Raw genomic sequence first — 16,591 nt, 5'->3', positions numbered from 1 at the left:
AGACTTTTCTGCTGAGGAGGAACAACCCTGCCTCAAGCAGTAGAGCTAGCACCAAGGCATGGTGCTGCTGACCTCTGCCTGCAACAATAGGTGGCCCTGAAGGATTTGTGCAAGGCCACTGATTTTTCATTTGACTTCCCAGCATAAGAGCGGGCATCAGGGCAGAACATCACTGAGCTCTGCCCAGCACCAACAGCAGCTTCAGCCTTCCTGAGAGAAGAAGCAGCTGGCCTTTCTCCCACACCACTGACAGGGACATGGGATTTCCTGCCAGCAGCATCTGTGTAGTTATAACAAACTTCTCCGCTGGCAACCAGAGGGTCCAAGACCTCTGCCCCACACCCACGGCAGTTCTGGAGGCCCAGGGTGAGAAGGTGGCGGTTACTACCCAGCAGCAGATCAGGATCCAGGGGGAGAAGGGAGAGGAGATGTTTGTCCTCGCTCCCTAATGGCAATGTAGTGACTCGGGAGCAAAGGAAGTCATCCTCGCTCCACAGCTTGAGTATAGGAGTCTGGGAGATGGAGCAACCAGCTCATCTCTACAGCAGCAGATGAACTGTCGGGGAGTGGAGAGAGCGGTCCTCCCTCCCCAACAGTCCGTCAGTGTGGAGGAAACCGTCTTCCCTCCCCATCAAGGATCTGTGCAACTGGGAGGCAGTACCAAAGAAGTTACATCCCAGCAGCCAGATGAGGGTATGGGAGATGGAGCAGCCAGCTCATCTCCCCAGCTGCAAATTTACAGTCTGGGAGTAGAGGAAGCTGGCCTCCCTCCCCAACAGTTAGCTGGAGCAGATAATGTGGGGTCCCCAGCAGAAGCGCTGGCATTAGGGCAGAGTGCTACCAACCTCTGCACAGCATCGGTAACAATTTCGGAGTTCCAGGGAGCTGGAGCAGTCGGCCCCTCTCCCCAGCGACAAGCTGACATAGTGCAACTCCTACTCCTAGCTGAAGCACTGGCAACAGAGCAGAGCGCCGCTGGCCTCCGCCTAGCACCTACAGTGTCTCCAAGGAGCTGGGGAAGTTGGTGCCTCTCTCCAGCGGCAGACTGAGCCCCAGAATGGTAAAAACCACCCATCTCCTATCCCACACCTACTAAAGTCAACGATTCCCTGCAACCAAAAACAGGAATCACGTGGACCGACTATGCATGATCAGACCAGGTGGAGGTCTGGGACCTTGTTAGTCGGCTTTGGATGGGGGGGAAAAATGTGACAGACCCAACCAGGACAGGAGCTTTTGGAGAGGACTAGGGACAAGCCTCCTACCCACTGATTATGGTCCATAGACAAAGAGCTGAGTAGAGTCCAGGACACCCCCTGGGAGATAGGAGGCTCTGCCCATGGGACAACGTGTGGGTCAGTACAGCTGGGAGCAGTTAGCCATTGCCAGTGTGAGTATTGTCTTGAGGATCAGACAAGAGCCTGAAGTGAGAGAGTAGACAGATCCCCATTCTGACAGGGGAGTAGAGAGAGATCTGCTGTTCCTAGTGATCGGGAACAGCGATCTCTCTCTACTCCCTGTCAGTCCCCTCCCCCCACAGTTAGAAACACTCCCTAGGGAACACTTTACCCCTTGATTGCCCCTAGTGTTAACCCCTTCCCTGCCAGTGACATGAATACAGTAATCAGTACATTTTTGTAGCACTGATCGCTGTATAAATGTCAATGGTCCCAAAATAGTGTCAAATGTGTCCGATCTGTCCACCGCAAAGTCGCAGTCCTGCTAAAAATCACAGATCGCCGCCATTACTAGGAAAAAAATAATAATAATAAAAATGCCATAAATATATCCCCTATTTTGTAGACGCTATAAGTTGTGCGCAAACCAATGAATATATGCTTTTTTTTACCAATAAAATGTAAAATAATACATATTGGCCTAAACTGATGAAGAAATTAGTTTTTTTTTTTTTTTTTTGGGGGGGAGGGGTATATTTAATATAGCAAAAAGTAAAAAAAAATAATATTTTTTTTTCAAAATCTGCCTTTTTTTGTTTACAGCGCAAAAAATAAAAACCACTGAGGTGATCAAATACCACCAAAAGAAAGCTCTATTTGTGGGGAAAAAAGGACATCAATTTTATTTGTGTACAGCATCGCACTTTAACTGACAATTGTCAGTTAAAGTGACACAGTGCCATATCACAAAAAAGGGCCTGGTCATTAAGGGGGTAAAACGTTAAAGTATCACTAAAGGCAAAAACTGTTTTTTTGTCCTCATCAGGGAGATTCCCCTTCTCTATTTGTCCTGTTTACCATGATCATTGAAAGTCTCTATTTGTCCTGTTTACCATGATCATTGAAAATCCCAAATTTTGGGATATCCAAAGAAAAGAAATAGAGGGAAAATCTTCCAATGGGAACACTAGTTCTGGTGACCTGGGGGGTCCCCAAGGAATTCCCTTTATTTTCAGGGATTTCCTCTCACTTCCTGTTTGGACAGGAAGTGAAAGGAAATCTCTGCATTGGTACACAGATCTCAAAAAAAAATCTGACAGAGGTTATAACCCTCCCTTATTCTTTCCAAAATGAAAATAGTTTTGCTCATAGTTCTACTTTAACCTTGTGTTACAGCTTTGTGAAATGAGGCCATAATAAGTCATAACACTAGAGCTCAGCTCTGATATCAGATGTATTATAATATAAAGTTCAGAGCTCTGTGAGATTCAAATAGTGCAACATATATTCATACCGTCCTATATGGGTTTTATAGGTTTGTATTTCCAGATTCCTTTCCAATAAACTTACCTGGGAGCCTCAGGTGTAATTTCTTCTCAATAGGATTTTCCAATTGCTTGTGCTTCACCCTGCAGGTATAAACCTTCCCATAATCCCGAGCTGTAGGAGTTATAGTCAGATAACAGGACAGAACGTCTCCCCCGCCTCGGGTCTCTCTCTGCTGTCCTTTCGCCGGCACTCCTCCAGTACCTGACCAGGTGACCTCAGGGGTGTCTCCAGGATTGCAACCAGTCACATCACAGCGCAGAGTCAGAGATCTTCCATAGTCTGGAATCCTGGGATCACTGGAGATCTCACTGAGCTTATAGAAACCTGCAGAGGAAGAACATGAAATAGTCACATCAGTCTCTGTACCAGATGAGCTTACATTCTAATGTCCCCTCCCCCCACAATCACACACTATTATTATTATACATTTATATAGCTCTGACATATAACACAGTGCTGTACAGAGAACAGAGCCAGTCACATCAGTCTCTGTACCAAAGGAGCTTCTCCACCAGGTGGTGCTGTTCTGCACGGTGGTGTTGCCTCACTCTACTCTGATCTCAGCTGAGAGAAGCAGCAATCCTGGGGCCTCTCATGCAGGCTCTTCCCAGGCAAGCATGGACCATGTTGGGGAAGATGAAGCTGGAGGCTCTCCAGTGGCACTAAAGCCCCATACACACTATCAGATTATCTGCTGAGTTTTTCCTTCAGATTTACCAAAACCATGTAGTAGAAGGGCCTGCCTGATATACACATACACATACACATTGAAACTCCTAAGGTTTGACCTCATATTATATGGTTTTGGTAAATCTGAAGGAAAAACTCAGCAGATAATCTGATAGTGTGTACGGGGCTTAAGGCCTACTCCATGTGCTCACGCTGCAATGGATCCTGGGCCTGTCCCTATGCAAGAGGAGTCCTTACCAGTCTTCCAGGATAGAGTGGTGAACAGACTTCGCCGCATTGATTAGGAGGAACAGAAACTTGCTGTCATGAAAGAAGATCTCAGGAAAAAGAAATCCCTGCATAGTAAGTCTGGAAACAGTAAGAGGAAAGTCTCCAAGCTGAAGTCTCTGGAAAAGGCATTGAAAAAGCAGGAGAAGCTGGGTGCCTCTCTGAAGGAAAGCAGCAGCGTGTTCAGAGGAAAGTGTGAGAATGAGGAGAAATGCCAACTGATGAAGGAGAGTGCCTGTGCCATTACCAGCCAGAGGGTGGATACCACAGCAATGGCGACAGTATGGAAGTGGCTTCACATGGCGGCCCCAGTACTACCCCTGTCTCACGATCTGTCATGTCTGAGTCAGTATCTGCCCCCTCCCTCCCCAGCAGCATAGGTCATCTCAAGAGGAGGTTGAGGAAAATGGCAGATTGCTGCAGGCCATTACAGAAATGGAATCTCCCTTGAGCTGCACCGACTCATCAGATGCAGATCTTGGTAAAGAAGTGCTTGCTGAAATTCTCAGTGTGTGGAGGTCTTTCCTGAGATTGCACCAACAACTGATCCTTGCAATCCCACATGGACATTAACAGTGCAGAGCAGGAATGTTGCATGAACATTGAAAATGCAGAGCTGGAGGGCCGCATGAATGCTGAAACAGCTGGTGTTTTTTCTAAACAGAAGACTTTACTTGATGACAGGACTGCTGGTATCTGTGGTACTTCTGAGACTATGGTGAGTGGGACTGTTGTGCTGGAGGGGAGGAGGGATATTTCAGAGGTTCCAATGCAGCCAGTTAATATTTCTATACAGCCAGTTAATGTGTCATCTGTCCCAGTTATGAACTATGCTAAGGCTGTGTCGGGACAAAGCCAAGCTGCTGGTGGTGGAAGGGAGCCAGTTGTGTGACTTTAACCGAACACACCTTATTCCATTAAACACAGGAATGTGGTACAGCTCAGGTGGGAAGGAGGAAGTATTCCACCTATCAGGAGGGTGGTTGTGGATAAGATCCTAGCCATGGGATTTAAGGCAGAGGATATATGCTCTTATCAGTCCGGCTGGTTCCTATGAATATCATTTGTCATTTTTGCGTCCAGAATCGCTGGATCTGTTTTAAGAGCGGTTTGAGCATGTATATGGGGGCCAGCCAGACTGGGAGGGGCTTGTCCCTTGATTAAGAATGTGACTATCCTGACAGAGAATGAGTCTATACCCCCCGAGGATTTATGGGTCTGGTTGAGGAGTTTTGGTGAAATGTTGTCACCTAAAAAAGATTGTGGATGATGAGGAATCTGGACGGGTGGGGGGTCGGTGTCAATGAGGTTGAGTGTGTGTGGGAATGTGGTTCAGCATTTGCCCTCCTCTGCCTTTATTGGTAGAGATAGGATTACCGTCTTCTACCCTGGTCAACCTAAGCTGTGCCATAAGTGTGGAGTCAAGGGACATTTTTCCTGTAACTGTCCAGAACAGAAGTGCTCTGTTTGTCAGGAACTGGGGCATCGGGCGAGGGACTGTAACATAATTAAATGTAACCTATGTGATAAGGTTGGTCACATTTCTAGCCGGTGTTCTGAGGCTTGGAGTGGAGGAATTCTTCCATCCGGATAGAGAAGAGTCTGGGTTGGCAGAGGTTGTACCAGGAGATCCTAGTGTCTCTGTCCTGTCAGAAGCTGTGTCTGTGAGGCCGTCTGTGGTGTCAGTGTCCCCCCAGTCTGTGGTCTCCCAGTCAGTATCATAAAGTGTGGTTGTCAAGTCTGTGTCGGCTCCTAATGTTTCTCCTAGTGTAGTGAAGGCAGTGGAGGGTGCTGGACCAGAGTGTATGGTGGTGCCAACCCCTCCTCCTCGGTGTGGCAGAAGTGCTGCAGTTCGAGGTCAGCAGACACCAAGGGGTGGAGTGAGTGATGGATTGGATGATGGTGGAGGGCGAGGTAGGAAGGGAACGAAAGTGGCTGGTGCAGAATGCAAGGTGAAAGATGTGGAAGTCAGGGTGAAAGATGTGGAAGGGTTGTGAACAAGAAAGCTATCGCTTGTGAAAAGCGTCAACTGCTATTCCTGTGTTTGTCTGACCACTTATGACAATAAAGATGACATCAAGCTAATTTGGACTTCCAGTGTGCGGCCACTTCTTTGTTCTGTTTGTGAAAGATGTGGAAGTTGGGGGTGAATGATGTGGGGGGAGGGCTTAATGGGGGGTTTTGGCTGAGGATGTCCTGGGGAGCAGGGGGGAGGGGGTTCTGCCATCGGGATTGTTGAAAGAGGATATGGAATGGTTGGAGGCTAAAAGTAAAAAGGGTAAGAGGCGGAGAAAGAGGAAGGATGTCAAAGCTCCTGAACCTAGGAGGGTGGAGGTGGCAAATGCTTTTGAGGTGTATTCTGAGATGGATGGTGGAAGTTCTTCTAGTGATGAGTCAGTGATTTCTATGGAGGAGGAATCACAGGGGACATTGAAGTGTGTAGGGTCGCCAGCAAATCAGTAAGTGCTCGTAATATGGCCTTATTTTTGCTCAGCGGGTTTGATGCTATTTTCGTTTTGCAAAAGACCCCTTGTCTAGTTTGGCTGATATTCATCTGGAGAAGGAGTGGAGGCACGGCCCCTCTTTCTGGTGTCTTGCGGCCGAGCCTTACACTGGAGTTGCGGTACTTTTTTCCAGCATGGTAACCTGTTGGCAGATTATTGAGGTAGAAATGGGGAGATGCATGGTCTTAGATATCTCCATGGGGGGGCGGCAGGACCTGCACCTGATCAACATCTATGGGCCCCAGACAAAGTGGGACAGGAAATGGCTCTTTATGAAGATTTAGGCCGCGTACACACGGGCGGATTGTCTGCCCAACTTAGTCCGCTGAAACACATTTGAGCGGAGAGTCTGCTCGTGTGTGGGCTTCAGCGGACTTGGGCTTCAGCGGTCCATACCCCGCCGCCTGGTATGGACTTAAAGGGGAACCCCAACGCCGAAAAAATCGGCGTGGGGGTCCCCCCCAAGTCCACAACAGACCCTTGTCCGAGCACTCTACCCGGCCGGCCAGGAAAGGGGGGCGAGCGAGCGCCCCCCCTCCTGAGCCATACCAGGCCGCGTGCCCTCAACATGGGGGGTGCCTTGGGGAAGGGGGGGCCGCGCGGCCCCCCACCCCAAAGCACCTTGTCCCCATGTTGATGAGGACAAGGGCCTCTTCCCAACAACCCTGGCCGTTGGTTGTCGGGGTCTGCGGGCGGGGGGCTTATCGGAATCCGGGAGCCCCCTTTAATAAGGGGGCCCCCGGATACCGGCCCCCCACCCTATGTGAATGAGTATGGGGTACAATGTACCCCTACCCATTCACCTGTAAAATAAAAGTACCAAAAAACACAACACACGAGATAAAATATTTTATTGCACAGCTCCGGGGTCTTCCGTCTTCGGGGGTCTTCTCGCCGGACTCCTCCGCTATCTTCTTGTAGCTCTTTTGCTAGCGGAGGAGTCCGGCTTTCTTCCTCCCCGCCGCCGGCCTCTTCTCCCGACTTCGGGGGTCTTGTCCCCCTCTTCGGTTCTTCTGCCGGGCCACCGCGCCTTCTGGTGTCACATGGTATATGTCACATGGGTTGGTCACATGGGTTGATGTCACATGGGGACTATGACATCGTAAGGGGGCGGGGTCACCATGTGACACCAACCCATGTGACATATACCATGTGACACCGCCCCATTGTCACTATATAAGTGGCCGCGCATCGCGGCTCTGGCATTCCGGCCGGAGAGAGCGTCGAGGCAACATCTCCTGGAGAAGAAGAAGAAGAAGAACGGAAGGCGGCGGCGACAGCGGCGACAGAAGACTGGGCCACCGCCTCTAAAAGAGCTATAAGAAGGCGCGGTGGCCCGGCAGAAGAACCAAAGAGGGGGACAAGACCCCCAAAGTCGGGAGAAGAGGCCGGCGGCGGGGAGGAAGAAAGCCGGACTCCTCCGCTAGCAAAAGAGCTACAAGAAGATAGTGGAGAAGTCCGGCGAGAAGACCCCCGAAGACGGAAGACCCCCGGAGCTGTGCAATAAAATATTTTATCTCGTGTGTTTTTTTTTGGTACTTTTATTTTACAGGTGAATGGGTACCCCATACTCATTCACATAGGGTGGGGGGCTGGTATCCGGGGGCCCCCTTATTAAAGGGGGGGCCGGTATCCGGGGGCCCCCTTATTAAAGGGGGCTCCCGGATTCCGATAAGCCCCCCTCCCGCAGACCCCGACAACCAACGGCCAGGGTTGTTGGGAAGAGGCCCTTGTCCTCATCAACATGGGGACAAGGTGCTTTGGGGTGGGGGGGCCGCGCGGCCCCCCCTTCCCCAAGGCACCCCCCATGTTGAGGGCACGCGGCCTGGTACGGCTCAGGAGGGGGGGGCGCTCGCTCACCCCCCTTTCCTGGCCGGCCGGGTAGCGTGCTCCAACAAGGGTCTGTTGTGGACTTGGGGGGGACCCCCACGCCGATTTTTTTCAGCGTTGGGGTTCCCCTTTAAGTCCATTCCAGGCGGCGGGGCCAGCGACGTCTCCTTCGCGGGCCCCGCCTACCTGGAAACGCGCTCGAAATGAGCGGACTTTCCTCCGCGTGTGTGGGCGAGTCCGTTCATTTCAAAATTTGGGCAGATTGTATGGCGGACTTAGTCCGCTGTAATTAGTCCGCTCAAAAAGTGCCGTGTGTGGGCAAGTCCGTTCATTCAAAAGTATGACGGACTGTCTGTCGAATTGTCTGACGAACCTAGTTGGGCAGACAATCCGCCCTTGTGTACGCGGCCTAAGCCTTTTCTTTGTACAGCCTGGCAAGTTGTCTTCAGTGGTGATTTTAACACCTTCACCGGTACTAAGGACAGGAAAGGTACCGGAGCCAGGCTGGACTGGACGGCTTTTTCTTGATTGTTCTGCACATTCATTGCTGCCCCGACGACACAGCCTTTACTTTTCAGCGAGATAATAGAGTAGAATAGATAGGTTTGTTTTAAAGGGAACTCTGCCTTCTCAGCACCAGTGTGTCAGGCGGTGGACACACTGTATTCTGTCTGTGACTCTGAATAGCCCCGATATACCACCTGGGGGGAAGGGTACCTGGAAGCTAAATTCAGCACTCCTGGCTGATGTAAAGGTGAGTCAATCCTTTGAGGATTTTTTTCAGGCACAGGTATCAATCATGGACTTTTTCAGCAGTAAGTCAGAGTAGTGAGAGCTTACAAATGAAGGATTGTTGGGTTTTTCAAGGCCATAGGAAGAAATAAACAGCTTGATAAGTACGTCACCTACCAGCGTCTGTGGAGAAGGCTTGATAGGCTTGTGTTGAATAATGGAGATCCTGGGATGATCTCTGAGATAAAACTCTTGCTCAGGGAGTGTCAATATGACAGGCATGCCTCTATGGTTCTGGAAAGGGATTATGGGAAATATCACTTGCCCGACCCTTACCAGAATTGCAAACAAGGTAGAGCAGTTAAGTCAGTTGTAGGCCTGGTTGACAGTTCAGGTTCCTTGGCGAAGTCCAAGTTAGGGATCCTGGAAACCAGCAGGTCATATTATGCTGATCTCCTGGGCAGGATGGACCTTGATCCGGCAGGCAAATCAAGTTTTCTGGATTCTATTCCAAGACTGGGAAATGGCAGTTCTTTTGGGAGTTTAACAGAGGACATCACAGCAGATGAGGTGGTTAGGGCTACTGATAAGCTTGCCATTAAGAAGTCACTTGGGCCAGATGGATTGACAGCCGGGTTTTATAAGAACTTTAAGGTTACTCTGGCCCCATATTTGGTGGAGGTATTTAATGGCTGTCTGAGAGGGGTTTCGCTCTCCCCCTCCATGCCACAATCTGCGGGGATTCTTCTGTCAAAGAGGAAGGATTCTTCGAGAATTGAGAATTGGCAATCCATTAGCCCTCTCAATGTTGATGGGAAGATGCTGGCGAAAATAATTTTCTGGCGTTTATCGTCTGTAGCGGGCGATCTACTTTCCAGCCACCAGCACTGTTCGGTTCAGGATATAAGCACTTTTTCAGCAGTGTTAGCTGTCCGGGAGGTCCTGGAGCGGTGCAGGGCTGCAGACTGGAGAAAGTACCTGCTGGCATTGGATCAGGCTGAAGATTTTGAAGCTTTTTAATCATGAGTACCTATGGCTGCTTCTTGGTAAGAATAGCCTGGAGGGGGGCTTTATCAATTGACTGAAGACCTTATACAGAGGGGCTGCAAGCTTCATATGTACACACGATTGGAATTCTTGACGGAAAAAGCTCTGATGGTTTTCCCAACGGAATTCCAATGGAATTCGGCTCAAGCTGTCTTGCCTACACACGGGACACATCAAATTCTGATCGTTTATAATGCGGTGACGTACAACACGTACGACAGGACTAGAAAAAGGAAGTTCAATAGCCAGTAGCCAACAGCTTCCTTCTCGTAGTTGAATCTGAGCATGCGTGATTTTTGGCGTGTCGGAATTGCATACACACGATCGGAATTACCGATAGAAAGTTTTTCTGTTGGGGAAAATTTAGAACATGCTATCAATTTTTGGCTGGCGGAAATTCAGACAGCTAAATTCCGATGGAGCGTACACACGGTCGCATTTTCCGATGAAAAGCTCTCATCTGTCTTTTCTTGGCCGGAATTCCGATCGTGTGTACGCGGCATAAGACTGTGGCTGGAGATGTTCTGAGGTAAAAGTCTGTCAAGTTCAGTGTCGGCCATCTTGTCTTATCTCAAGAAATGAGAAGCGCTCATTTCTACATCCTACCTGAAGAAGTGTGACACGTCTATTGCTATAACATTTCAACTATTCAGTGTTTCTATGGCCATCTCATGTCCCTTCCCCAACCAAGTTCCATCCCCTAATAAAATAACAAAAACAAAAAAAAAAGCAAAAGACTGTTCATTGACTTACACCCCGTACACACGGTTGGAATTTCCGGCGGAAAACGAGCAATCAGATCATGTTGTCGGAAAATCCGATCACTTGTGGGGACTCCATCGGACTTTTTCCAGCGGAATTTCCGACACACAAAGTTTAAGATCTGGATCTAAAATTTTTATGACAACAAAATTTGACTGTTTAACCACTTGCCACCCGCCCTATAACAAAATGACGGTGGCAAAGTGGTTGCATAATCCTGACCGGACGTCATATGACGTGATCAGGATTATGAGCCGCCCCCGGGGGCGCGCATCGCGGCGATCGTTGTTGCGGGGGGGGGGGGGGTCAGTCTGACACCCGGCAACTACGATCTCGGTAAAGAGTCTCCGACGGAGACTCTTTACCACGTGATCAGCCGTGTCCAATCACGGCTGATCACAGTGTAAATAGGAAGAGCCGGTGATCGGCTTTTCCTCACTCGCGTCTGTCAGATGAGAGTAGAGGAGAGCCGATCGGCTGCTCCTCTGATGGGGGGGGTCTGTGCTGATCGATTATCAGCACAGGACCCCCGAGGATGCCCACACTGGACCACCAGGGACGCCACCAGACCACCAGCGATGCCCAGGACAAGGTATGCCACCCTAGACCACCAGGGATTCCAGTCAGTGCCACAATGGATGCCAATCATTGCCCATAATGGATGTCAATCAGTGCCCACAATGGGCATCACTGATTGGCATGCATTATTGTTTGGCACTGATTGGCATCCATTAGTACAGTATATTATAATACAATGCCGCCTATCAGTTCCCATCCGCGCCGCCTATCAGTGCCCATCCATGCCACCTATCAGTGCCCATCCATGCCCACCTGTGCCACCTACTCATGCCCACCTGTGCCGCCTATCCATGCCCATCCATGCCAATCCGTGCCAGCTATCAGTACCAATTTGTGCCACCTATCAGTGCCCACCCGTGTTGCCCATCAGTGCCACCCATCAGTGCCCATTAGTGCCGCCTATCAGTGCCACATATCAGTGTCCATCAATGCCACCTCATCAGTGCCACTTCATTGGTGCCACCTCATTGGTGCCCATCAGTGTCACCTTATCATTGCCCATCAGTGTAACCCCATCAGTGCCCATCAGTGAAGGAGAAAACTTCCTTATTTGCAAAGTTTTGAAACTGAAACAAAAAAAACATTTTCCGATCGTGTGTAGATAATTCCGACGGACAAAGTGCCACGCATGCTCAGAACAAATTACAAGAAGAAAGCTATTGGCTGCTGGCCCCCGTTTATAGTCCCGATGTACGTGTTGTACGTCACCTCGTTAAAGTGGAAGTGAACTCCCCTGTCGTTTTCAGCCAAGGAAGCCGCCATCTTTGCCTCTGTTTAATCTTCAACTGCTATGGTGCTGCACATGTGATCCGTTATGACACCAGCCATTGGATGGTTTGATAGTTTGGCTGAGAGAACAGCCAATGTGCAGTTAGCCTTCCCGGAATGCCTTTTTTTTTAACTGTTTAAATCGATGAATTTACTTCCAGTTTAAGAACGACTGGATTTTCCGACAACTTTGTCCGACCCGTGTGTACGGGGAATAAAGGAGTGTGTCTAAGGGATGTCTGGCCGCAGGAGGAAATGTATGGATGTAGGAACTCGTAGCAACACATATTATAGGACCAATGACTACATTTCCAACCACCACGGCACACATGAGGAACTTCCTAAGCCCAGACTCACCACCTGAAGCCCCTCCAATTTTATCACGGCATCATGTAAAGGCTGATTGTATGAAATGATTGTATAGTGTGGAAGTCTCCATCTCTGTAGCTGTATTATTGTATAAAGCAATACGGAGGTTCTCTTCTATAAGATCAGATCCCCTCCCACCCCTCCCAGCCTTCCCATCACAGTACATCGGTGGGAATTCTTCATAGGTCGGTATATCTCATCCCTATCAACGTTCTGTAGTAATGGAGATGGAAAACTCTCTGTACATCCCGCCATACGCGCCCTCTTGTACTATAGTACTGTCTGTGTGTTCATAGTCTGGTTTTATTACAGCCTCACCTTCACAGGACATCATTGTCTATATATATATATATCATCCATCTACTGAACTTATCACCATCATCTAGAAGGAGAATGAAGATCTCATTACCTTTCAGGTGTAGCGGATATTCTTTTTGAAAAGTCTTTCCACCATGAGTGATCCCCAGGCGGATAGGAAGTCCGTGATCTTCAGATGTCGGGGTGAATGTCAGCTCTGTGGTTCCGGAGAATATTTTGGATTCTGGATCTTTCTGGAACTTTTCTGTCCAATCACCGTGATAACATAATCCCCGAAACCAATGAATTGTGGGATCTCCAGGATGCATATTACTGATTGCACAGGATAACGTCACCGTATTCCCAGGCTCAGGCTGTGCGGGGTCACATTGTATGTCACCCAGAGTGGGCGGAGAGACTGCAATATAGAGGAAGCCCAGTGTTATACGTCATGAAATAAAATAAATAAATAAATGAGTCCCCCCCTCTGTATAATATCGGGATATTGGATGGAAGGACACATTTCCCAGACTGCACTGTCCTCTCATTGTGGTGGGAACTTCCTGTCAGTTACATCCAGGGGCGTAACTATAGGGGGTGCAGCAGTCGTGACCACAACCGGGCCCTGTGATGCAGGGGGCCCATGCAGCCCCCTCTACATATGGCCAGCAGCAGCATAGGCAGCTGGGGGTACCAGTGCACCATGCACACGGGTAGCTGGAGGTGGAGGGTGACTAGCAGAGCTCCATGCTTGACTATCGCATTGACTGCTCTTTAGTTGTGCATTCCCCGCATGACCTGTGTCTTCAGCCGGCTCCTCAGAGTACTCCTCTCCTGCTCCATGCATTGTCGCTCAGTCCAATGTCTGTTCTCCCCAGCCAGAGTCCTGCCCCCCCCCCCCCCAAGTCCGGCCCACACTGCACTGCATACTTCTCCCGGGTAAACAAACATTAAGCACACGGATGCAGTGCAGCCCTATGAGAGCCCCCCGGAGGACACTGCAGGCGTGTCTGCCAGCCCCCCTCCTCCCCCGTCATACACAGATGATGAAAGGTCTTTCTGGGAGATATGCTGATCACCCGTCCAGCACACTGGATGGAGCCCAGGCCAACATGGATGAGTGCGCGGCCTGCAGCTTGGTCATGGTGAGTGAGAGGACCCCATCCCCCACACACCATTACATACCCCCCTCCATCTCCCCCTGGGGACAGGGACCCCCACTTCCCCTGGGGACAGGGACCCCTTCTCACCTGGGGGCAGTAACTTCATCTGCCCTGGAGAAAAGGACCTCATCTCTTCTGGGAACGGGGACCCCATCCTGCCTAGGGACAGTCCCCCAATGGGGCACCTAAAAATAAAAAATAAAATAATAAAAAAAACTACTGATGCCAGTGGTGGAACTACAGGGCTCACAAAGGTCATACCTGTGACCACACCCTGGAGTTCCACCGCCGGACTCGAAAGGAAGGGCCCTGGCTGGGGTTCAGGGGGGTCCTTCATGGTTTCTTGCATCGGGGCCCTGAAGGTTCTCGTTACGCCACTGGTTACATCCAATCCCCCTGAAGAAGTAAATGTCCCCTTATTTTCACATCTAAAAGGAGTCTCAGAAAGGTAGTTAGAAAAAAAAACAAGCAGCGCTGGTCTGTGCGACCCTCTGTGCTCCCTCATAAATTGCACTAATGACTAAATAATAGTTTTCAGTCATATACAATATTTGCTAAAATAAGCAGAAAATAACATATTATATAAAATGACCAACATATACAAAAACAATCCAATATTATCGTGCAAACAATTGCATAATCATAAAGTGCTAATGAAGTGCGAATAATAGAAGAAAAAAAAAGCGCCCAAAAAAATTGTCCAATCAGAAATCAATAAAAAGTCTGTGAGATCCAAAAGGAGAAAATCGCAAAGAAACATCACAATATTGTGTTATATAAACTTCTCAGAGGTGTTTTTCATGGCCCTGTGTGTAACATCCAGTGTGACCCGTCACCATTCACACTAATGGACCTCACCAGAGATAATGGCTGGTCAAGTTATAGACCAGCTACTCGCACATTGCTGATCCCTTTAAAGGTTAATGGCTCCAGACTGCATCCCTGAACCCTCTCATACAGGTCCTGATCACACACACAGTGCCTTGAAAAAGTATTCATACCCCCTGAAATTCACCACATTTTGTCAGGTTACAACCAAAAACGTAAATGTATTTGTAGCATTAACCCCCGAAGGAGCTGCTCGTTATTTTTGGGCTTACTGTTACCTTCCGTTCTCCTTGTGACACGTCTAGGGGATGTCCGGTGGTAGGTGGCCCAGTAACTTGAGACTGACAACAGATCCACTTGAATGGATTTTATTTGCAAAAAACTCAAAACATTGAACAGTCTTTCAACTTGGGATCAGAGGGTTGGGAAGGGAAGTTCAGGTTCTCTCAATGTCAAAGTCCAGAAAACGTTAAAGAACTTTCTTACTTTGACTGCATCCAGAGAACAGCCAATCACAGCTGGATGATCACTCGGGTTGGACAGTCCGTCTCTCACAAGGTCTCGCAGCCAACAAGGTGTTACTCAGGAACAAGTCTCTGCCACAGACGTGGTTGTAGAACATGTAGGAAACTAATCTGTAGAACACTTGTAGGATATCTGGATCTCTCAGCCAGCTTGGTGATAACCACAAAACCGTATTCTTTCGGTAACTTCAGCCCTTCCAGGCTCTTGTTAAGAAACCCAACCCGTACGTGGTGTTCTTCTGAAGAGTCCTCCCCTGGAATGCTGGAAGTACACTGGGTCTCTCCCGAACCAGAGACGGCACCCAACCACCTCAGAATCCTCCTTTACACTCCATGCCTTGGGCTAGCCAGCCCAGAGGCATCAAAGTCAGGTGGATCCGCACCCCAGGCCATAGCCTTCCAGGGGGCTGGTCAGGAGGACCATGTAATCAGCACATCATACTGGACCAGAACCCCGAACCACGTGACATCCACATCTTAAATACCCTCTCCCAGAGGGCACAGCGAGAGGGCCACTCCCACTGACCTGCTCCGAAAGAGAGAAACTTAAGCGCCTGACCAGACCATAGTTCCACACCTGCCACCAGAGACAGTGCCCCCTGTGGCCAGGCTGAACATCTCACAGCCCAGTCAGACTGACATAGAAGTCCAATTTAGGCAAATAGACCCAAACCAAACTGTAGTTTGGGTAAAGTTTAACTTTCTTCAGGAGCCCACCGCTACAAATACATTTACGTTTTTGGTTGTAACATGACAAAATGTGGGGAATTTCAAGGGGTATGAATACTTTTTCAAGGCACTGTAGAGGCAAGATAGAAAAGGGAAGGCTTCCATAGTGTAAAAACTTTTGAAGAAAACAGGCTTTATTTAAAATAATCAAAACACCCACATATTCATAAAGGTTGATTTACTAAATGCAAATTGACTGTGCACTCTGCAAAGTGCAGTTGCTCCAGATCTTAGTAAATGAGGTAAAGCTTCACTTTGCAAAGAATATCCGATCATGTGCAAGGAAAATAACAAAACAACATCATTTTTGCTTGCACGTGATTGGATGATGGAAGTCAGCAGAGCTTTTGCTTCCTGACACGAGCACGTCACACGGTGAAACGCGTAGGGCGGGACAAGGACACTGATGTCACTGGGCATGCTAGTGTCCTGCTTGTGGCTTGAATCACCAGCCGGAGACAATAGGCTACATGAACAAGCGTTGTTACCCTAGTGTCAGGCACTATGGTGATAATCTCCACTATGTTCTACTGTATGTGTGGCCTGTATGAGAGGGTTCAGTCTGGAGCCATTGACTTTTAAAGGGATCAGCAATGTGCGCAGTAGCTGGTCTATAGCTTGACCAGCCATTATCTCTGGTGAGGTCATTAAGACCCCTTTCACACCACACCGCCCATAGCATGGGCGGTAAAACGCTTCTATTTTTAGCAGCGTTTTACCGCCGGATTTGTGGCGCATTTTGGCCGCTATCGGTGCGATTTTACCCCCGCTAGTGG

The 16,591-nt window shown here is 49.0% G+C and overlaps 1 protein-coding gene across 5 annotated transcripts in view; it reads right to left on the bottom strand.

The window, feature by feature from the left end:
- The window catches only part of LOC143929724 (hemicentin-1-like), a 419,992-nt gene that overhangs the window by 23,084 nt on the left and 380,317 nt on the right, over positions 1–16,591 (bottom strand). The window contains exons 8-9 of one of the 5 annotated variants that reach the window (XM_077453694.1): positions 12,684–12,989; positions 2,748–3,050 (exon numbers count right to left, since the gene is read on the bottom strand). The exons of the other annotated variants lie outside the window; for them this stretch is intronic. Coding sequence (XP_077309820.1) covers positions 2,748–3,050; positions 12,684–12,989 — 609 coding nt within the window. The remainder of the gene's footprint in view (positions 1–2,747; positions 3,051–12,683; positions 12,990–16,591) is intronic. 5 annotated transcript variants of the gene reach the window in all.

Source organism: Lithobates pipiens, unplaced genomic scaffold, assembly GCF_037356315.1.
Source record: "Lithobates pipiens isolate NorthernLeopardFrog02 unplaced genomic scaffold, aLitPip1_a1.2 Scaffold_24, whole genome shotgun sequence".
In the NCBI taxonomy this organism is placed as follows: Eukaryota; Metazoa; Chordata; class Amphibia; order Anura; family Ranidae; genus Lithobates; species Lithobates pipiens.
This window is presented reverse-complemented; position numbering and strand designations above follow the sequence as displayed.